The 22,539-nt window shown below is 52.9% G+C and overlaps 2 protein-coding genes and 1 long non-coding RNA gene across 6 annotated transcripts in view; 1 reads left to right on the forward strand and 2 right to left on the reverse strand.

Moving 5' to 3' along the window:
• Nucleotides 1–1,818: 1,818 nt before the first annotated feature.
• On the reverse strand, nucleotides 1,819–5,589 carry MANF (mesencephalic astrocyte derived neurotrophic factor). Its single transcript, XM_082348254.1, is given in 6 exon segments — nucleotides 1,819–2,297; nucleotides 3,527–3,668; nucleotides 4,461–4,588; nucleotides 5,353–5,444; nucleotides 5,446–5,552; nucleotides 5,554–5,589. Coding segments are annotated over 6 exon segments (675 nt in total). The 5' UTR covers nucleotides 5,575–5,589; the 3' UTR covers nucleotides 1,819–2,112.
• A 160-nt stretch (nucleotides 5,590–5,749) lies between these two features.
• Nucleotides 5,750–7,705, forward strand: LOC309608389. The gene is made up of 2 exons (XR_014232855.1): nucleotides 5,750–5,953; nucleotides 7,510–7,705. It is a non-coding gene; the product is annotated as an uncharacterized lncRNA (long non-coding RNA).
• Nucleotides 7,706–7,844: 139 nt separating this feature from the next.
• DOCK3 (dedicator of cytokinesis 3) overlaps nucleotides 7,845–22,539 on the reverse strand; it is a 384,134-nt gene continuing 369,439 nt past the window's right edge. For 3 of the 4 annotated variants that reach the window (XM_082348082.1, XM_082348081.1, XM_082348084.1), the window contains 6 exons: nucleotides 22,067–22,214; nucleotides 16,299–16,417; nucleotides 15,024–15,111; nucleotides 11,034–11,156; nucleotides 10,419–10,501; nucleotides 7,845–9,581 (listed from right to left, as the gene is read on the reverse strand). In XM_082348082.1, the coding sequence (XP_082204208.1) occupies nucleotides 9,072–9,581; nucleotides 10,419–10,501; nucleotides 11,034–11,156; nucleotides 15,024–15,111; nucleotides 16,299–16,417; nucleotides 22,067–22,214 (1,071 nt within the window). In that variant the 3' untranslated portion in view covers nucleotides 7,845–9,071. The remainder of the gene's footprint in view (nucleotides 9,582–10,418; nucleotides 10,502–11,033; nucleotides 11,157–15,023; nucleotides 15,112–16,298; nucleotides 16,418–22,066; nucleotides 22,215–22,539) is intronic. The other variant, XM_082348083.1, reaches the window with a different exon arrangement.

Raw genomic sequence — 22,539 nt, forward strand, 5'->3', positions numbered from 1 at the left:
GGGTGACCCCCGTGCCCTGCCACGGCATCTCCTGACTGGGGTCCAGCATGGACAACCCCAAGGACCGAAACACGCCGCTCCCTAGGACCCACGCCCCATATCTCGAGCATCCCCTGCGTTCAGGTTCACCTGCAACAGCGCCCCCCACCCCCGCCCCGCCCCGCCCCGCAAGGCTATGAGGACTATGCCTATGCATGCAGAAGGCGCGACCTGTCTGGGCCCTGAGCACAGAAATCCGAAACAAACCTGCGGTCTCCAGAGTGGGAATAGGCTCCTTGGCGCCACAGGGCCCCACCCTCTGCTCTGGGCATTCGAGCACACAGAGGGCTGTAAGGGCAGGGCCATGGAGCCAAGGGCGAAGAGAACGCCAAACCTGGCGGTTACCCAGTTTGCCACGCTTACCTCTCCCTGGCCAGTGCCCTTCTGTCCACCTCCATGGTGGTGAGGTGAGGGGGAATCCTGCCCAGGTGCCAAGCCCCTTGGGGAAGCTTTCATTCTCCATGGAGAGTTGCTGGAGGCTTCGCAGAACCTGACCCAACTTCAGCCACAGAAACCGTGGAGTGGGTAAGAGCGGACCACAGCTCTTCCCTCCTCCTCCCATGGCCAGAACGCTGTGGGAGGAGCTCCTGCAACAGCGAAGGCAGGTGCAAGAGGAAAGTCTTAGAAGAAACACCTGTTAACATTCCACGCCTCCTTTCACAGATAATCTTGGGGATCAGCTCTAGGGTAGTAGTAGTTGGGCTGTTTTCCCTGCTCACTGTGGCCTGGAGGACACAAAGGCCACAGGAACAGAGACCTAGGATGCTAGGCTGAAACAGCTCCATCTCCTAAGACTTCTGGCTCCAGCCATGGATTGTCTCAGCACCATTCAGGGGGGCTCAGGATACTTTGTGCTTGTCAGATCTTTTTTTTTTTTGCTTGTCAGATCTTAACAGCCCATCTAATTCCTCCAAACAGGGAACACTTGGCCAAGAGACTCGACCTCACTTTCCTCTCAGACATGGTGCTGTAGAGGTGAAAAATGTGGGCCTGGGCCTGCTCCTGCCAGGCATTAGTGGACCCCACAGCAAGCTGAGAGGGCCCTTTACGTAGGCAAACTGAATTTAGGGACTGCACAAATGATGTGACCCAAAGTCAGAGCAATTCCTTGGAAAGCACTGCTTCTTAGTCCTTCCCTTCAGGTGGTCTCTGCGGGCATGAGGAGCACAGGTGTCTCCACTGAGTCACAGTTCATGCTGGTAACTGGGTTTCCCAAGCACCAACCCCAAAGAGAGCAACTAAAAAACCAGACTCCAGGGACATGCTCTCGTGACCTCAACTGTTTGGCTTATCTTGGGTAAACAAAGGCAAAAGGCAGCCTCTCATCGGCTCTTTGTACAAACCAACTCCTGCTAGTCTTGCAAAATCCCAATTAGGCACCAGAGACTTAGGACTGACACTAGACCACAAACTCAGATGAGCAAGTAGATGGCCTGATCTGGACAGTGATTGGTGGAGGTAGCCAGGCCATCAGCATCTTTAGAAATGTGACAGTACTGAACATATGCAGTTATTGAAGTCATCGGCACAGAAAAGTGCACTAAACCTCAGTCCTGCTCACAGCCAAGTCCCATGTCAGCCCCTCTCATATGGGTAAGACAGTCCCTGTGGGCTGGGGGTATCAAGCCCAACATTCTCCTTGAGAGACCCTCCGGTCCTGCACAACCCCACGTGCCTCAGTTCCCCTGGCATCTCCAGCACTGACTGGTGGTCGGGGGACAAATGTGAATATACCTGAAAACTTTATAAACTGGAAAGCATAAACCGGTGAAATCTTCATTACGGGTAAAACCCAATTTCAGTATTCACTTTAATTCTTCAAGGACAGCTAGAAATTTTCTTCCTTTAATAAAAAAATCTCAGACATACTTTGAAGTCCTAGAGTAAATCGGCAACAGAACAAAGTGAATCCCCCCCCAAGGGGGCGCTGTGGACCCAGCATCATCAGGAAAGCTCCAGGCTTCAAGCCTGACTTTGTCAGGAGCCTGCCTAAAAAATAAATTACAAAAAGGCTGTTTGGGACAGACACAGACGAAGTGTTTTTCCCCTCAGGTGCAGCAGGCATCGGGTAGACTACAAATCAGTCCGTGAACTGGCTGCCTTGGGGGCGTATTTAGGCATCAGTTCATTAATCTTCCGGATGTAGTCAGACTTTTCTGCACAGCCTTTGCACGTCTCTCCCCAGTCGTCCAGGATCTTCTTTAGCTCTTTAACTCGAAGCTTCTTCAGGTCCACTGTGCTCAGGTCGATCTGCTTGTCTGGAGAGAGCAGGGAGAATAACCAGCTGGGTGGGAGGAACAGCGGACCCCAATAGTCCCGCACATCCAAACCATCCCTTAAAACAAGCAGCCCTACTGACTGCAGGGAGAGAGACACATGCAGGTGTGTCAGTGCCCACTGCCCCCAAGAGGGGGAACTAGCCCAGGCCCCTTCACCAGGAAGGTGGGTCTCATGCTGGCAATGTCCACCACAGACATGCAGTGTCACCAGGGACAGGGATGGAGGCCATGTGGTCCTTACAGGAGGAACCTTATAGGAGGAATGTGGCTCCCCACTCCAAGTGCCTCTTAAATAGTCACAGTGCAGCCCACACAACTGTAGAATAAGAGCTCCAGGGTGGCAGAGCAGATAGATCCCCTAGCCTCAATTGCCCAACACAGACCCTGGTCGGGCCCTTGAGTTAGGAGCTTACTCTTCCATGACCACTTGTGCCCACAGAGAGACCCTGAGTCATCAGGACTGAACCAGGATCACTCTCAGAAGACCAGTTATCCTTGACACAAGTGGGCGAACACAGCCCTTGGACACTCAATTCACAATAAAATATGTTGGTGCTGTTTAAATTTTACAGAAGAGGACAATGATTCCTGGCCCTGACTCCTTCTGAAGACCTGAACTGTTTTTCCCACCAGAGACTTATTCAGCAAGAGATGCTGTGCGCCCATAATCTTGGGCCTTCTTGTTGGGACACAGCCATTCTTTTCAAAATAATAAAGATCGCTGGGCCTTCAGGGCTTGCAGTCAGGACAAGCCTGTTAAAGGCAAGTCAGACTACATCCCTTCTCTGGCCAAAAACCAACATTCTCATCCTCCCTCAGACTAAAAGCCAAATCGTCACCAACTTGCAAGGCCCTCTGTGACCTGCCCACCCATCTGTCATGCCACTGGCTGCCTTTGCACTGCCTGTTTCCTCTGCCTGAAATGCTCCTCCATTAGTTATGCCCTTGGCTAATCCCCCACCTCCTTCAAAGTTTGCTGAAATGTCACCTCCTCGATGAGGCCTATTCTGACCTCCACCCACCATGATGCAAGGTGAGTCTGTGCACTGCGCCGCCCCCACCCCCACCATTTAACACCACCAACCATGCTGTGTAACTCACTCGTGAAGGCTCTAGTTTATCACGTGCCTTCCCCAGCTAGAAAGTAAACTTCATTAATGCCTGAGCAAAGAGGGTGTTCGGTGTCGGTAAAATAAGGCCACACTCACCGTATTTTAGCTCACAGATCTGGCTGTCCTTCTTCTTGAGCTTCTCACAGATCTTCTCCACAGGGATGTGGTGGGCCAGGGGCTTCGACACCTCGTTGATGATCTTGGTGGCTGCATCATCTGTGGCCCCAATGTAGTAGCACTGCAGCAAGAAAGGACAATGGCCTTCAGAAGGTGCCACTTGAGAGCTGTCTCCTCCAAAGCATACTGACATCTGAAAACATCTTCTTTCTCTGCCAGGTTCTCATTTTCCCATGCCCTGCCTGTATTGGCAGTCTGATTCAGTCAGTGTAAACCCAAGGCTCTTAATACACGCTTGGTCCCAGAGCTGACAGCCACCAGATGAATTTAAAAGTCACCACGGTTCAAACCTTTAAACAGAAAGACAAACAAACCAGAGACTGCCAGGGAAGTTAAAGCTACAAAAGCCATCGTTTCATTAGGGCTCTTGTCCTCAATTCAGCCTTGGCCTATCCTGGGCACACTTTGTAATCTTCTATTGCCCTCACACATGCCAAGACTGCTCTGGCCTCTGGGCATTCACACTGGCTATTCCCTCTGCCTGGGATGCTCTTCCCCCTTCACAATGATGACCCTTTCTCAGAAGAATTCTTGATTACTGTCTAAATCAGCACCCACTCATTCCATCCTGGTCCATTTTCTGCATGACACCCATCCCACTGCATCATTTGCCTGTCATTGCTCTCCCCTGATATTTCCAGTGCCCAGCACACAGTAGGTGCTTAATCAGTACTAAGAGGGTAACATCACAACTGCAGAACACAGAAAGCCCTTCAGTCCCACATTAGTTAACTAACAGAACATCTGGCCTCCTGAATAGACAAGTGGGCAGGGCCTTTTACTGAGAGGCCTGTGAAGCAGAGGGTTAAACACTGGCCAGGGCCAGCTTGGGGAGGATCAGACAGCTACTCACCAACCGATTCTCTTTGCCTCTTGCTTCACGGCAGAACTTTATAAGTTCTTTTTCAATAGAGGCTGGTGAGAATGTGACACCTCTGTCTTTGAGGTCCTGGTAAAATCTTCCCAGATAAGAAATACAAACTGGAAAAGAGAGGGAAGGGAGATGCTCAGCAATCACCAAGTTGCACCGCAATTCACCAGGAGGGAACTCCGTCAGCAATTTTAATAGGAGACACGGAGAAAGGTGAGTTTTTCCATCACCGATTTTTTCAGGTGCCCACAGGTAGACAGAACCGCGCTCCGGGTTGCTGGGTCCCCTGGTTCACCCGGGGCATACGGGGATCGAGCATCACCCAATGACCCACAAACAGCTCCTCCCTGCTTTTTCCATAAAGTTTAAGCCGAGACTGAACACGTGTCCTTGAGATGGACTCACTGTGACCTCATAAATGGACAAACTGGAGGCCGAAGAAAAAAGCGATCCAAATGCTGCTCATTTCCAAATACAACACCGAACTCCGAGGTGCGGCTTCGCAACCCCATCAGACAAGGCGCGGTGCCCACGGCCGGCCCTCAGGACTCCCCACCCCGGCCAGGGCCGCTGCCGGGAGCCTCTGCCCAGTGATGGGAAAGGACCAAAACTCCAGCGTTATCCCAATTTCAGGCCAAGTTTTCTGCACGATCTAGTCCCAACTTCTTCTCGTCGGACCAATGTTTTATAGGCCCAGGAAATGTTTTCTAGGCCCGGCGTCGGCCGCTCCTCTGGCGGACCCCGCTGGGGCCGGCCGCCCCCGCCGCCCCCGCCCGTATCAGCCCCTGCCACTGGGCCGCTCAGTGGTTTGGTTAGGTTTGGCGGCGCCGCCGCCAGGCGGGCCACAGCGCACGGACCCCCAACCCCGCAGCACCTTCGCAGTCACCCGGCCGCAGCGCCCGGCTGCCCGGCAGCACGCTCAGAGCCAGCGCCACCGCCAGCCCATGCGTGGCCCACATCCTCCTCTACCCGCCGCCGCCGCCGCCGCCCGACTAAACCGCGCCCGCAGAGCAGCGCTTCCTCCAGGTCCAGGCCGCGCGCCGTGGCTCCCCATTGGCGGGTGCCCTCCGCGCCCTCCCACACGCCATGTCCCCATTGGTCCACGCGCCTCGGAGCCCAGACGGGCGGCTCCACGCTGCCCTTCCCCATTGGCTGGTGGCGTCGCCCGCCCTCGGCCCTAGACAGTTGTCGGCCGCTGATTGAACCAGGGCGGCCGGCAGGAAGCGGCCGTGAAGGCGGCGGAAGCGGCTCGGCCGCCATCTTGGGTAGGTGCCACGGCAGTGGCTGAGGCGGAGTGCTGCAAGCTGAAGTAGGGTTTGCCTGCGTACCCCCTGTTCTGGGCCCCAAGTCGGCCCGAAAAACCCACGGACCTCCCCGCCCAGGCCCCGAATCGTGGCGCAGGTCAGGGGCTCTGGGGCCAGCCGCAACCCAACAAGGCAGGGACGGCGGGCGGCGGCAGGCGAGGCTCCGAAGAGGTGGTTTTTTTCCTTTTACCTTTTTTTAAAGGATCACGTAGGCGGGAGGACCAGACTTTGGGGAGCCCCTGCGGAGGCTCTGGCGTCTGCGAGGCTGGCGGACCACGTCCGAATTGCCCCAGCAGCTCAGGCGCCCACCCGCTTGAGCCCCGGGTAGCCGGAGCCCGCCTCGCGCGGGCCGTCAGGGGTACCCGGGCCGGGGTGGACAGACTCTGGGCTGGAGGGGCGCCCGTAGGAAGGGCTCTCCTCCGGGCTGCCTTCCCAGAGCTCAGAGAGGCACCCGGGCCAGGGTTGGTTGCGTGGCTTTGGGATCAGAAGCATCCCGCCTCAGAGTGGGGAGGTCGGGGGTTCGGAGGCTTGTCCCGCACGCTGGGAAGAGGTGCCCCCCTTTCCTCACAAGCCTCGGAAGCCTGGCCGAGGTGGCTGGCACGCCGCCTGCTGCTTCCCACTGAGCGCTCAGGGCCCTTGGCTGCCCTCATTTCCAGGGCAGGCAGGGCTTGGCTCCCTGTCTTTGAAGGCAGGACGTGGGAAAGGTTGGCTCTGCGCTCAGGGCAGAAAGGAGATGTCTATGGAGCTAAAAGGGCTTGGAGCCCAGCGACAAGGGTTGGAGAGGGGCACTTGCGCTGCTCCCAATTCAGTGAATTCAGTGGGTCAGTATCAGGTATTCATCTTTAATTCACATCACAGCAGTCAAAGGAGTGGGGAAAGGGGGGAAATAAAGTGGCAGATATTTACATTTAAAATTCACATTACTTGTTGGATTTAGAACATGCTACCACAATATATACAGTAAAATACCTTTTGGGACACCAGTACAAATTTTTTTTTTCTTTAACTTTGCTTTCTGGTACAGGTAAGACCATTTTTAAGTCACTTCTTATTTTAGACATAAATACACAAAAGAAATGGTTAGAAGTTTTCTTATTTTAAATAAGCACAGAATGCCAGAGGTTAAAAACACATTTATAGGGCTGAATACCAATTGGACATCACACTCTATACATTTTTTGCTCAAATTCCTGTACAAATACACAGCATTCAAATAGGTATTTACAAATAAGCTTGAAAGAATGAAAATCAGTATTTCACAATCTTTTCAGAGGATTCTCATCTCTTGCCTCCTACTTACCTTCAGACTGGCTGATTCTCCAATGAAAGGAATTTGGATTATGTCCTTTTCATCGAATTAGGGAAAATGGAGAGGGAGAGGGAAAACAAACCGGGCTCACCCTGTATAAGGCAAGGCCAAATGAACCCACATTCCACTCTCTACCCTCCCATGCCACCAGGTGGAGAAGGTAGATGTTCTTATGTGAGGACTGCCTGGTCCAGGGATTGAGGTTCAGAAGTGCCCTAAAACCTAAATATGCCCTCCTACCTAAGAAATCCAAAGCTAGTCTCCGATGGTCACACTTGTGAACACCAGATGGTCCAGGCCTGCCAGGACTGACCCACTCTGCTTGGAGTCGCCCTCGAAGTATCAGAAAGGACCCACAACGGTGATAAACACTCCCAGACGCCCTGAAGGTAATGCGGCCCCCCATCTTTCCTCATAGGTTACTTGCTGGCATTCCTATTAAACAACCTGGCATTTGTTTACAAGTGAAAAACACCCTAACCATGGAGGTCAGATGGGCCAGCAGAAGAGGAACTAGGGGAGAACACACCTGCTCAACAAGGAGAAGGCAGCCTTGGGACCATCAAAGTTGTGAATGCAAGCAAATAAATGTTTCGTAGACTTTTTAAAAGTAACTTAGAAGCACCCTGGTAAAATATTATTACCACCCCACCCTATTCCCCCAAATAATAAACCAAGAGGAAAATCGGTGCCCTGACCTGAAAGAGTTTCCTATAAAGACACCACTGCCTTCTGCCCAACAGACTGGGGAGGCTGGAGAAACTGCCCTCCTGCCCGCCCTGAACCCTGAGTGGTGGTCTCCACGGGCCTGGAGCTGAGGCCCTGCACTTGGCTACTGGGAGAGGATAATTCAACCTGCGTGGCTCTCTGCTTCTAAGAGGAGAAGCTCCCTCCCACCCTTTTTACCCAGGAGCTTGCTGAACCTGACCACGAGTCCTCCGGCCTTAGAAGCCTGGCTGGGCAGCCAACCCCACTGCTTGGAGGTAGTGCTGAAAATCCCTGATTCAGGAGCTGATGACAGGCACTCTGGCCACTTCTGAAAGTTTAGAGGATTTCCGGCCCCTGCCACACCCCAGCCTCACTCCTGTATCAGCTTGTTTCTCAACACGTGGCTGCCCGGGCCCTGGGGAGGAAGGTGGAGAGGGTAGTCCCTCTGGCGCTACACCCCCACTCAAACTCCAGAGGGTAGGAGATAACCACTGCAGATCCATGCACCAAGGGGGCTCCTGCAGGGCATGGGGTGTATTAAGAGTGGAGAGGGGCAAAGGGTCAGAAATAAAAACGATGGAGGGAAAAATCCAAGGTAGGGTAGGAGGCAGGGCTGGCCCATGGAAGCCTGGCAGTATGCCCTGGGCATGCAGTTAGGCCAGGTGACATGCCTGAGCTGGCAGTTTGGTCTAGCCAGCCTCTCAGTTGCACACTCCTGGATGGAAGAGGGAGCAGGTGGGCAGACATTTGTGCAAAATGGCTTGTAGCCCCCTTGTCCACCGGTGACATAGTCCACGTGGTCCTTGCAATCCCTGAATACAACCGTGAGCTCTTCTGTCCACACAGCAAAGGAAGAGGTCCCTAGCGCAATTTCCATTCTTCTGTGCATCTCTTCCCTGGAGGGAGGGCCTGGGCTCCTACCCCCTGAGGCCCTGCAAAGCAATCGATTCTGTCTGTGCAATATCTCCATATAGCTCCACGTGGTCTGGAACTGCAGGAGGAAGAAAGCATCTACTCCACAAAGGAAAAAGGAAAACCCATAGAAATGGAATGTAGAAAATGAAATAAAAAGAGAAGCCACAACCCTTCATGCTGCTGTGGCCTCTGTACATGGCAACACACGAGTTCACGGCAGTAGAAATGTAGACTCGGGGTGGTCCTCTCCTGAGTGCCAGGCCTCTCTGGCTCCCTGCGGGGGGACTTGCTTTTCAGACCTGGAGTGGTGGGGCAAGCTGCTCACTGAGGGTGGTGTCCCAGCTGCCTCCCTGCCCCTCATTGTTCCCCTCGGCTGTGCTCCCAGGCCATGCGAGCCTGCTCTTCCTTGGTGCTCCCAGGAGGCAGCGAGGCCTTGCGATGCAGGCCCCGAGCCCTCTCAGCCTCCTCGCGCAGCAGCATACCCTCGTCGTGCTCCAGGGCCGGCAGGCGGGGGTGGTAGGGCTTGGGTGGCAGCGCAGGTGGGTCCATTGGGTCCTGAGGGATGACACATCCCGGGGCTGAGTGGCTTCGGCACGGCTGGGCCTTGATGGAGTCCAGGACAGCGGACTCGGAGAGGCTGTAGTGGACGGGGAGGTAGGGCGGCTCAAGATCTTCGTCAGCATTCCAGGCCTGGCTCGGCACGGAGTCCATGGTGTCGGTTCGAGGAGGGGCCTCCGAGGAGTGCCCAAAGTTACTCTCGCTTAGGGAAGACACACCGCTGCTGGCACTGCCAGACAGCGTAGAGTTGCTGCCATCCAGGCCCGACTGGGGGCTTGTGGGGGAGGCTGGGATAGGGTGGAGAGGAGACTGCAAAAGAAAAGGTAGAAATGTTAGAATCCCTCTTTCTAAACAGGCTGGCTGGCCCACCATGGGAAGAGAAGACCAAGAGTCTGCTTATTAATGAACTTTAAAATAATCCTCATCAACAGCATGTTTCTTGTTTCATCATCAGTCACCCCCTAGCTCTTCCCTGCCCCCAACAAGCCAGTAGAGCCCCAGAATCACCTGCATTTCTGTGGCTAAAAAGTGGCCCTGTCTTGGCTGCTGGGCAGTTGTGCCCCCTGAAGCCATGTCCCAGGCTGCTGGCTGTGGCTCTGGGGTACAGACAGAAGGGCTGGGTCATCAGGCCAGTTGGTGAGGGTAGAAAGAACCCTAGTGGGCCATGGACCAGATGAGTGCATTCTGCTGCCAAAATCTATGACAGTCTTTTCCAATTTGCAGAAAAGTTAACGAGTTTTTCGTAAAGGTCTGGTATCTGATGCGCCTTGCTTTGAGTGGACTCCAGTTTAAAGTGCTCTATGATCCACCACAGGAATGTTTCTTTACGTCTTGAACTGTGGTGTGTTGATAAGTTGGGTGTTGGAAGGGAAGCCCCTGGCTTCTCACTGCTCGTTGCTCACATACTCTGGGTACCATGTGTTGCCGTCTCCAGGACCCTCTGACTTCCCTGCCCCCATCACATTTGTTGCAGGACACATTGGTCATCTGCATCCCAAGTGTGGCTCTGGCCACCCTGAGCTTCTGCCAGGCTGGGCTCTCAGGGACAGAAGCAGGAGAGGTAGACCTCAGGTGTCTCAGAGGTAATTCTAGCAGCTGAGATGACTCCTCTCACATCCTGGTGGGGGTGTCATCTTAGTGCATTACCTTGCGCAGGGTCCGGGCTGGGAGGGCCGGGGGGGTGTCACCCAGGGGGTGGTGGAAGGCGTCAAAGTGTAGGGAGTAATGACCTGCAAAGGAAACAGAACCAGAGCCTCAGCTGGGCCTTCTTGCACTGCAAGTCAGCATATCTTGCAGGGCCAACTGGACAGATGTGAGTCTCCTGCAACCCCTCAGCATTGAAGGCCACTGGAAAACCTCTCTTTTCACTGAAGTTCTCCAAAACAAGCTGCTGGAGTAAAGACACCCATGCCACACAGGAGGTCAAGAAGGTCGAGTGCATCAGAGCCCATGGAACAACAGACCGCAGACAGTGGCAGCTCTCAGCCCACTGCTTGGCGATGACAAGCTGGTGAGTATCATGCTTGGCATGGTCAGTTCTGATGTCTTCAGCCTCCACGGTTGGAAAGGCCTCACTGAGCTCACCTGCTGTGCTTGGAAACCTCACTGACCCCCAAGCCCAGCAGGATCCTTCCTGCAGTGGGGATGTTTTTTCCTTGGCTGAGTCGGCCCATCTTCTCAGCCTGGAGGGCTGTTGCCCTTGCCTGTGAGTAGAATCTGAGACTGGGGACTATCTGGGGGACCCGCTGGAGGTCTTCTTACCATGCAGCAGGCTTCGGGGAGGCACTGGGGGGGCCAGGATGCACCCCGTGTGGGCAGACAGGAAGGGCTGGGCCTCTCGGGCTCCGCTATCCAGGCTCCAGCTGCTGGGGGCTGCTGGCACCGCTGAAGGGTGAAAACAGATGGCATGAAGGGAGGTTACTTCTTGAGCCACCCTCTGAGAGAGGCCTGTCCTACAGCCTATGGCTTCTGCAGGTGCATACTATGTACTCAGCACACGTGGGAGTGGCACGCCAGCTCCTAAGACACAAAACACTGGCCAAGCAAGACACTGTGGCCCACAGGGGACCGTGGTCAGGACAGAAGCCACTTAAGAGGACGGCAACAGAGTGAACTGATGTCTGAAGAATACTCAGGATACAGTAAGCGGAGAGAAAGTGCAGCAAGGAGTGAGCATCTGCAGCCTCCAGGACTTGCCAGGAGGAGAAGAGAGAACAGAAGAGGTGAGAAGAGGAGAGTCAAACAGGCTGATGGGACTGCAAAAAAAGAGAGAGAGTGCGAGCGCGCACCTATGGAGAGTCTTACCAAGGTCAGGATTCAGGGCTCTCCGATAGCCCTGGCCCAATGGGAAAAGCAGGGAGCAGGATGGGCGGGCAGCAGAGACTGCCTCCATCCACAGCTGGTGCACGGCCAGGGAGTGGGCAGGAGCTGCCCCCAAGCTGGCCCCACAAAGAGCCTGTGGTACGTACAAGCTTTGCCCATCCCTGTTGCTTCTGTGCCCACTGGCCGGGCTTGGGATGCACAGGGGTTTTCTAGGTAAGGACTGGTATTCACTGTGTCTGCTGGAGGAGAGTCTAAAGCCCGTGAGTCATGGCCCAGGTCCAGCAGGGACCACTGCTTCCAGAGAGGAGGGAGGGCTGTGGAGCCCATGGGTGCTTTGGGGCATGTGGAGAGGCCCAGTTCCTGGCACCCACATGCTATGGGTGCAGGGTAGAGTGGGCCCTGGACAAAGAGAAACACAGGGTGTCCACCTATGGTAAGGAAGAAGTCCAGTGCCAGAATACTGGCCCTTCAGCCACAGCTGGGGTGCGTGACTTTGTAGGGGGGGAGAGGAGAGGAGGAATGGCTGGACCTTGGGGTCCGAGGAGCAGAAAGGGGGCATGTGAATGCTACTGGCCAACTCCTCCTGGAGAACAAATAACACTGACAAGAAATACGCCCTTTCTCTTACAAAGCCAGACAGGCACCAATTCCCTTTTGGGCTCTCCTAGAGAGAGAAGCGGCCTACCCACTGGCTTTGTTCTGAGGCAGTCATAGCTAAAGTGAGCCTGACGAGGCTGGGGTTTGGGTTCTTTCCACTCCAGGTCCTGAGTGGGGAACGCCAGGGCCTAATGGGACCTGAGAGGCTCTGGGAGGGAAGGAGCTGGAGCTTAGCCGTTGAGGAGGATGTGGCCAGGAGGGGCTGGGCCCCATGTGGTCCAGGGATAAGGTGATGGGTCATGTCCATCCTAGTCCTCCTCACTGGTCCAGAACTGCTGTGGGCTTGCAGCAGAACACAGGGTAGAACTCAACGACCTCAACAGCTTCAGTTCTGAGGAGCGTGGCTCAGTCTCATGGGATGGCTGACGGCTGGTGGCAGAAGGGAGGGCGTGGCAGTGATTGGGTAGACAGACACTCAGCTGTCCACTGAAAGGAGGAAAGAATTCTGACTCTGGTGAACACCAGGTGGATTCCACCAGAAGGGCTCCTCGGAGAGCCTGAGCCACCCTAAGAACAGGACAGGCCTATTCTCATGTAGGCTTTCCTCAAGATGCAGCATGAGCTTCCTGGTCCTCAGCACTGAGCCTCCCTCTCCCGAAAAGGAGAAGTTCCATCTCCATAAAAAGCCACCAAACCTCACGGAATAAGAAGCTTGGAGGTGGGTCTGGGCAGCTTCCCCAAAGGGGCTCTGACAGCCCAAGATCTCATGTGCACATCTAGACCCCAGAAGAACTGTGGGACTGCAAAAGTTTACCCACAAGGGCCCAGAGGATCTTGCAGGTAGGAACGCTATGGGGGAAGAAAGCTGGCAAGGCTGCAATGGTGTACAAAGGGTACCTGCCTGAGCCCCTCCGTGTGAACCAGAAATCATCAAGCTCACCCTGTAGCCTGCTGTTGGTGACCACTGAGACCAGTGAACTTGTGCCATACAGCACAAGTGCGTTGGGGTTAGTGGAAAATCTAAGATGCACAGACCTATCCTAGGAGAAGAGGGGCAATCCCCACTGTGTCCTGGCCATTTCTCTCTCTCTCTGTTACGGGCCACCACTGGCCTGAGGTCCCCTGTGCACAGCCCACAGCCTCGAGGGCAGGCTTGCCTGGTCTGGGAGTCACTGCCTGGCAAAGAGAGACACATGTAAGTGAGAAGTGGAGTTCTCATGGGACTCAAGATCCCAATGACAAGAGAATGGTGACAAGTATGCACAGTTCCTGCCCTGGAGGATCCAGGTAGAGACTTAGGGAGTTATTACTCTGGCCTATGTGTTCCCCCTAGGCAAATGTCTAGTTTGCTACCCACTGAGCACTGGCTTTGTGGCTTAAATGGGCTTGCTCTGGGCTCAGCCTTTGTTCTGAGACAACCCTCTTTCCTTCCCACACCTGGGGGGTGGTGGGCATATCCAGCTTCTTGCTGCAGCTTGGTCTGAAGCCTGAAGCTCTTCTGGGTCCGGTTGGCATTAAGGTCCTGGTCTGGCCACCAGCACCCACTTGAGCTCTGAGCCCATCTGTGCTCTTGGCTAGATCTGAGATTGCTCCACAACTCAGGTAAAGAGAAGCCACTGTGGATTCTGGCCCTCAAGGCCAAAAGGGCACTCTGTTTTGGGGCACAGGTGCAGGGGTCCAGGTAAGCCGCATGTTTTGGGGATGTGCAACCTTGAGGCTAGGAAGGCATCTTCAGCCAGAATCTCCATGCCCTTTGTGGTTGAGTACCCGGTGCCGATGCCTACCAGGCACTGAGGTCATGGACCCCGTGCGTGGTCTCCTTAAAGAGGACAGAGAGGCATATCCTCCATGATGAGCAAGGGAGGAACAATGACAGTGGGAACAGCAGACAGTACTTGGTGAAGAGGTGCAATGATGACATGACAACAGCTTTGGAGGGACATGTTCTGATGGGACAGCAGGTTGTATTGCTGGGGACTAAGTGTGCCCTAAACTCCAACAGATGGAGGAGAGGGGAGGGGAACCTACAGGGAGTGGGCTGACATGGGTACGGTTCTTTGTGGCAGGTAGGCTTAGCATAGTCCCCACACAGGTATTGTTCTATGTTAAATGAACTCAGGTCTCCGTGTTTGGGCCGGGGTCATATGGGTTCAAGTCTGGTTCTTCCTTCAGCTTGCTGAAGCAGAACACAGGGTAAAACTCCACTATCTATAAACAGCCTCTGTTCTAATTATTGCCTAGTCTCATGGTATAGTTGTTGGACTTGCAATGTGTAAAAAATGGACTCACAGTAGCTGCAGGCCAGAGCGGCTCTAGCAGGACTGAAGTCCCTTGGACAGGACTGTCTCTGGGAAACTCACTTTGCCATGGCCTGTCCTTCCCATTATTCTTGGGGGCAGACTTGGCCACAGGCCTGTTCTGAGCAACAAGGAGAGGTCCCCGTGGGCCCAAGTTGAGAGGGACCAAAGGGGCCACAGGGCCTGCTGAATTCTGGGGCTGGTTGGGAGGAGCCCCGGGGAGTGGCTGCCCACCGTTTGCATACGGCAGCCCAAGTTTTCATAAAGGTGGGCTCAGGGCAGGTGGCAGCTGGGGCTTCTCAGAGGGTGGGCCCTGGGGAGGGAGAGATACAAACAAACAGGATCCAAACCTTAGCATCAAGCCAGACGTGGGTTAAACAGTGAACACAGGAACTGGTCAGGACTCTGGACAGATAGACTGGCCTGGGCATTAGAGTGTGGCTCAGCCTTGGCCAGCTGGTGCTTAGGGACAAAAGTCAGACGCTCAGGATGGGGATAAACATGGGAGAAGGCCACCTGGGAAGGGGAATTATACCTTTTTCAGCCACAGACAGATTGGGATCACTGCAGGGTTTGCAGGCTCCAACCACTTGCTGGAACAGGGCCCGCTGGAAGTTTGGCAGCTGAGGGAAGGAGAAAAACATCAAAGAGTGAAAACAACCAGTTACACCTTGGGGGCAGTGTTGTGGGCCACAGGAGCCAGGATATTCCAGGATCAGATGGAAAAATCAAAGCAGTGGTACAGCTCATGCTTGAGATGTGTTGAGAACATCAGGCCAGCTGGAGAACTATCCATGCTATCTGGCTCTGAGTCCTGCCATGTGCAGTGTTTGAGGGTCCACCCTCCAGTGTCTGCCTGGGCTCCAGGTTGTCCTGTACATGGCCAAGAAAAAGGACACAGGCACCCGAGGGTATCTAACTGTATCCTTCTGTCCTGCCAAGGAGACCCACTGGTAGAAAGGATTTAGGGACCCCTTTCACCCCTGAGCACTGGCAGGTTTAGTCTCCTGGAGATGCCCCACAGGCACAGGCCCATGTGAGCACTGAGGGCAGGAAAAGGGAAGCACTCAAGCCCAAAGTCACAGACAGGACCTACTGTTCTGATGGGCAGCGGCCAGGCAGACCTGCTCCTTCCACCTGGCAGGGCTGACCAGGCACAGGGAGGTACTGCTGGGAAGTCCTGGCACTCTGGGACTAGGTAACAGTTGTTTGGAGGTGACTTTCATGGACCCTGACAGAAGGGCAGGGCAGACTGGACAGGAGGGGAAGGAGCTAATCCCTGCAGCTTCTTGTTCAAGGGCCCCATATAGGATATTTGGAGAGCTGTGCAAATGGTGTGGAGGGTAGTCCCAGCGGGTAGAGAGGGGCTTCAGGTGGGTGGATGGATGGATGGATGGATGGATGAAAGAGGCAGAGTTTGCCCCAGTGAGGATGTCCTTCACACACACAGGGAAGAAGGCCATTTTCTAGACCTACGTCCACCACTGCCTTCTTGGGACAGAAAAGAACCAATTTTCTCTGCCAGACTGTTTATAGATGGAGTCCAGGAGGCTGGCCAGAAGGATAGAGAGCTACACAAACAATGGTGGTTCCAACCCTGCCACCACTCTACCCACAGCTGTATTCCATCTGGACTGCTGGTCCGCACATTCAGTGCAGTTCCCATCTAGGAGCCCAGCAGCCTTCTGAGGGTCTTATGGCAGAATGAGGGAGGCACGAAGGACAATGCAGAAAGCCTAGCAAGTGCAACGAGGGAAGCCCAGGCCAACACACTTGCAGCAAAGGGCAGTCAGTAGGCTGGCTCCATTACCTGTCCGTTCTCCAGGATGGCTGCTGGATACATGGCACTGCTTGGGCGATCCCGGTGTGTGGGCAGCAGCAACATCATTTCCCGGGCATGGCGGTACTTATCTGGCAGAGAGGGAGAGCCTGTAACCAAGTGAGAACAATCACGCACAGATGACAAGCCACAGATGGAGGGCCCAGAGGGCAGGCATCCTTGGGGCCAAGGAACCAGGATGGGTGTCCCCTTGCAGTTGGGGTGAGGATGAACTCAGCAAGCACAGGAGGAATGAAGCAGAGCCTGGTGGTTAGATGGTGGTGGGGGCTGCACCTGGCATCCCAGCCAAGGCACACATACTACAGCCTGGGGCAATGCAGACTCGCCGACAGCGCCCTCACCATGCTCAGAGGCAGATCATGAGGAGAGCTGGGGACTGGACCTGGGGCCCTAGGGGCCCTCTGCATCCAGCACTCTTGGGAGATGGGTGTGGCCTGGGTGCTGAGCTCTCTCAGGGGGCCCAGGCCAGCTTGCAATGGAGCCATCACACAGAAACAGACACACTCAGATAACACAGCAGCACAGTTCTTACTTGACACACTGTTTCTACACACTTACCTTCTCCAGACACCACTGGCCCTGTTCCCAGCTGGCTCCCTACCACCTTTTCCCAGATTCCAAGCCTCCAGTGCCTGGCCTCTGCCTTCCTGGCCATCCTACTGCAGACCCAGCCACACTGGCTGGGGGCCCAGGGCCCTGCACACAGGGGGCTCTCCAGGGTTTCTAAGACTTGCCCTTCAGTGAACTCGGGAGTCATGGAGCTAGTCTGGGACTTGTGGGTCTTTAACCCAGGCTCTTGAGTTGACTTGGTTCATGCCCTTCTCTTGTGAGACCTCCTCTGGCCTGAGGGGCTGTTATGGAGGCCAGATGTGGTGTGGCTTAGTCCCCATTGATGCAGGCCACAGCTATGGGCCCAGGAACCTGTCAACCAATGGTCCTCAAGGGGACCTTCCACAGAAGTAGTGAGAATAAACTTGCAGGCTTCCCTTGGGAAGATATAATTTAGAAGGCCCTCCAAACGTGTATCACTCATTGTGCCAAACACCAGCATGTCCATGTCAAACTAGTGGGGTCTTCTGGACCCTTCGTGGGAAGGTCACCTGGACCCCAGTGCCCCCTACTTGCCCACTGGCAGCTCGGCAGCCTCTGGCTGGTTTAAGTGGTTGAAACCCCTCTCTGTGGCGTTTTCTTAGTGAGGCTCCATCTGAGAGGTCAACCTGCAGCTCAGGAGGCTGTGTGTCCCTGAAAACCAGGGTCTCTGGGCCTTCCTGTGAGTGTGCCGTCCAGGCACTGTCAGGGTACAACTAAAAAAGGTCTTCTGCAGCCAGGCGGTCTTGAGAAATGCCTCTTGTACTCATTTTAGTCCAAGAAGATGAGGCTTAAATATGTTGAAAAAGTCAGTATATTAAAAACAAGTAAGGCAATTATTATTTAAGTAAACTTCTTCCACAGCTGGTCTGAGCGATACTGTTTACAGAACCTCAGGGCTGGCTCTAAGACCTAGTTATAAAAATATCCTTCATTGATAAGGGAATGAGTAAAGTATGCTTTTTTGAAAAACTTGGCCTGAATTGCTACTATTTGGTGATTTTTTTTTACTTACATCAATATTTTCTTTTAGAACTTATGCTCTGAGGCAACCTCAAAAAGACGGCTGTGTAAAGAAAAAAGGAAAAGGGCTCCTAATCCCACTGGTTTCTATAGTGCCTTTCCAGCAAGAAACTCTGAATACTCCCTGGGTCCTGCTGGCCACATCTCTGGACAGGGGTACCCCCAACTTGGCGTGCACAGAGACACAGCCCCTTTATACCAACTCAGTTACATCACACTCATATCTAATACCTATCCCGCACCAGGCATGTGGTTGGAACATGGTGTACCGCCTTGCTTAGCTTGGCCATGGTCCCTCACCTCACGGAGCTCACAGTCTGGCTCACCAGGCCAACCCCAGATCTGCACACTCAATATCCTGATACATGTTGCAGGGCTAGGATGGCGGGACAGCAGCCTGCAGGCCCCAGGGGCTATGCTGAGGATTTGTATCCATGTTATGGAGGCCTCTCTGGTGCGAAAACAAAAGGGTGCTCTGTGCTACCACTAGATTTTCTAACTCTATCATCTTCCTTCCTTCCCAGTTGTCTTCCCTGGGCAGCCAATACCATGGTAGGAGAGAGTGATGGCTACTTTTCATGAAAACATTTAAACACCACAAGAGCTTTTGTGTCACAGGACTTTTGAACTACTTCAGTTGTAGTTTGGTAAACCCCAGGGGGGGCTAAGTCCCAGCATGACTGAGTTATTCAAGGAGGATCAATCAAAATCTCCATGTTTCCTAGCCCCACTCAGCCTTTTGACCACCAGGGGGTGCTGCTGATGTACAAGAGTTTAGACTATGCCTTGCAGCCCATTCAACTTGAAGGTTTCCAAAGCAACAAGAACCACAGCAGAGTGTCAATGGGCACGGCAAGGAAGGCTATTGGTGACATGACCACTCCTGGGAGTGGGGAAAGTGACTCCAATGCAAAGGACTCTCCAGAACACTCTCCATGAAAGCCTTCCCCTCATCCGTAACATCAGACATAAACCCCAGAGTGGGCCGCTTTGTTTCTTTGGTGACCCCAGTGCATCTACTACTTCACCTACCACATTTATCTAAAAATATCAGTCTTCCTCTATGACACCAGGTCACAGTCTGTATCTTCTCTCACATGTGGGCCTGACACATGTTGGGTCCATGGTTTCCTCCAGATGGGCCTACACATGGATTGCATGGATGCTGTAGCCTAGAAGTGACTTCCTGCTCTTTCTTAATAGCCTCTGCTCTTATCATGATTCCCAGCTTTGGGCCCCATTCTGTTTAACCATTTTGTTCACTTTTATACTTCATATCTACTCCAGAAAGGGAGGGAGCTCCTATCAGCCTTTCACTATATGATATTCTAGAGTTTGACCATCATGATAGCTTACCTCCAGAGATGGCGACCATCAATGTCTTCCCTCCCAAAACACATGCCACTCCTCACATCATGAGGTGCAGTCTTATTCCACACCCTGGTATTTGGGTTGGCCTTAGTGACTTGATTAACCAACAGAATGTGGCAAAAGGGATGTTCTGGGACTTCCAAAGCTGGGTAATAAGAAGTCTTGCAGCTTTTGACTGGGTGTCTTGGAATGCTTGCTCTGGGGAAAATCGGTTGCATGCTGTGAGAAGCTCAAGCTACAGAGAGAGGTCATACGTAGGGACTCAGGTTGACAGCCCCAGCTGAGCTCCCAGCTGACAGGTATTATCACCTGCCAGCCACGTGAGCGAGCCATCTTGGATGTCCAGCCTAGTTGAGTCTTGAGATGATTCCAGCCCCCGGTGACATCTGACTGCAAGCTCATGAGAGACTGCAACTGAGAATTGCTCAGTGAGCCCTGTTAACCCACAGAATCACGCAAGATGATAATAAATTGTGGTTTTAAGCCACTAAGTTTTGGTGGGTGGTTTATTATGCAGCAATTGATAACCAAGCCTTTTGAAATAAAAAGGGATCACTTCCAAACAGGGAGAACATAACTTCTCTCTATTCAACTCTGATGGTGTAAGAGCAACGCAGACTTCTCACTGAGCACTCGTAAAAGCTTGATGAGGGAATAGATTAGTATATGGTTAGCTGGAAGGACAAACGTGGTACCAGAAAGCCTGTGAGGTCCCTGATGGCGTCTTTGTCCTCTTCAGGGCACCGAGTACCAGGCACTGCCTAGAGGAAGTGTCTGAGCAATGTCAGAGTGGAAGTGAGTTAAAATGTCCATCCTTTGCTGCCTCTGTTTTTATCAATAATCATGGTTCAGAGATCTGACTTCAGCAAGAATACCCAGCTAAAGACTTAGATATGGCTGAGTATATCTTAGAGAGTGTTCAGGTTAGGAAAAAACCCACACGACAGATTAGATTACAAAATCTGTTTCTGCAGCTCTATTCAGGAGCATTACCTTAAGACACTGCAAATGCTAACCTCCACTACAGAAGTCATGGCTGACTTCTCAGGGTTTCCTTCCTTTTTATTCCCCAAACCATCTTTTGATGTACCTTCTTTATAACACAAATCACTGTTGCTTCTCTATGTTTGCAGCCCTCACATACTGACAAATCTTCAACATGCACCCATTTGTTGGATCATTTTTCTTCTTTAACACTAGAAATACCTGCTTCCAAATGCTGGCTCCCCTTTTTTGAGTGCCTTGGTCCATGTTAGGGAGGCAATCATGGAAGTGGAATGGGCATCAGACTGAGGGCTGGCAAGTGTAAAGACTCAAACTCCAAAATCAACTTGGCCACAAACTGGTTGGATGGCCTTAAGCCCCTCTCACTGGACCTGTGTCCTCCACAGGGAATGAGGGGTTGGGCTGGATGCTTCAGGTGAAAGTCTGTAACTGTGCCTGTTGCAGCCTTACCCCCCTTCTGCTGTCTGCTGAGGCTTTTCCCAGTTGGCCACTGCATCTCTCTCTCCATCACTGCTACTGTGGGCCTTTCAGGTTTGTGTGCTATGAAAGAAAAGGGTTTTTTTTTCCCCTCAGTGACCCTCTATGTCATACATTTGTGCTATTTCTGTTTATCTTCATAATAATGAGAAGAACAAAGAGACTCCACCCCTCTGAAGCCTGGAAGCAACAGCCAGTGACTAGCTGGTAAGCTCACCACTCTCTTCTGCTACTATTCTGCACAGCCAACCCTGGGAAGTGCTAGATTTTAGTCACCATAGCTAATTTCCATTCCACTGTGAATGTTTCTATCTAAAAGGACAGAGAATCAAATTTTACTACAGGAACTAGAATCAGAATGTGAAAAAGATGCTGGCTCAGAACAATATTTATTCAACTGAACAAGAAATCAAGCAATAATTGGCAAAGTTAATAGCTTTCTACAGAGCCATCTCTTCTGATTAAGACTTTCCCGGGCTTCCCTGGTGGCGCAGTGGTTGAGAATCTGCCTGCCAATGCAGGGGACACGGGTTCGAGCCCTGGCTGGGAAGAGCTCACATGCCGCGGAGCGACTAGGCCCGTGAGCCACAGTTACTGAGCCTGCGCGTCTGGAGCCTGTGCTCCGCAACAAGAGAGGTGGCGATAGTGAGAGGCCCGCGCACCGCGATGAAGAGTGGCCCCCACTTGCCGCAACTAGAGAAAGCCCTCGCACAGAAACGAAGACCCAACACAGCCATAAATAAATAAATAAATAAATAAATAAATAAATAAATAAATAAATAAATAAAAATTAAAAAAAAAAGACTTTCCCAACTGAACAAAGATTTTTTGGCTGTTGTTACCGTTTATAATAATATTTTCCAGGGTTAATTTTAGTCTTCAAATTTAATTTTCATACTTTTTCATCATGTTTGATTACTCAAGACAAAACTCACTTTTGCCTTAACTTTGAGCTTTATTCTTGCAAACACTTCAATGGAAAAGAACTGAGCCTTCCCCTAGGCTGTGTGTCCTCTTACTGAGGTGGAGATGCGATGGCTAGCTACCTCGGTGGCAGCATAGCTGCAACCACTGCTCCAAGCAGGGTCTGAAGCCAGCCAGAGAAAAAGATTTGGAGGTAGGACCCCTCGAGTCCTTGGTGCTAAAAGCGCAGGTGAGCATTCTCTAAGTCACAGGGCCGCTTTCAAAGACATAGCCACAGATGAGAGGAGGACAAGTGGGGCCCATGAGGCTCTCTCCTCTCCCTTCTGCAAGCAGCGCCCTGCCATCCTTACCTCGGGCACTGGAAGGGGCAGAGGTAATCATCTGGGATGGTGCTGAATGAGTGGAACTCAGGCTGGAGGAAGAAGGGCTTGCCTGGGACGAGGACAGAACAGAGACGTTGGTGACTGAGCCCTGGTACCTGGGGTTGGGATACGCGAGCTGCAAAGGGAGAAATATTAGCAGGATAGAGGTCTGAATGGCCAGGATTGTAGACTGGCCCAGAGTTGGCTTATTCATGCCATGAGGTGCCCAGACCCAGTGTCTGATACTGTACCCTTGCCCTGATGGAGGCCAGGCTGATGGCCAGCACTAAGGGTCACCTATAACCCCAAAGGAGCAGGGCTGTTGGGTAGACTCTAGTGATGGTGCCCATGGAGGAAGCAGGACTTAGCCATCAGGAATGCCAGGCAGGAAGGCAATCTGTCAGAGGAGCATTCCCATGGGATCTCTAAGAGCAGCCAGGACTGAAGCTAGATTTCCTTCT

This window comes from Balaenoptera borealis (genome assembly GCF_965194805.1).
Source record: "Balaenoptera borealis genome assembly, chromosome: 12".
Taxonomy (NCBI): Eukaryota; Metazoa; Chordata; class Mammalia; order Artiodactyla; family Balaenopteridae; genus Balaenoptera; species Balaenoptera borealis.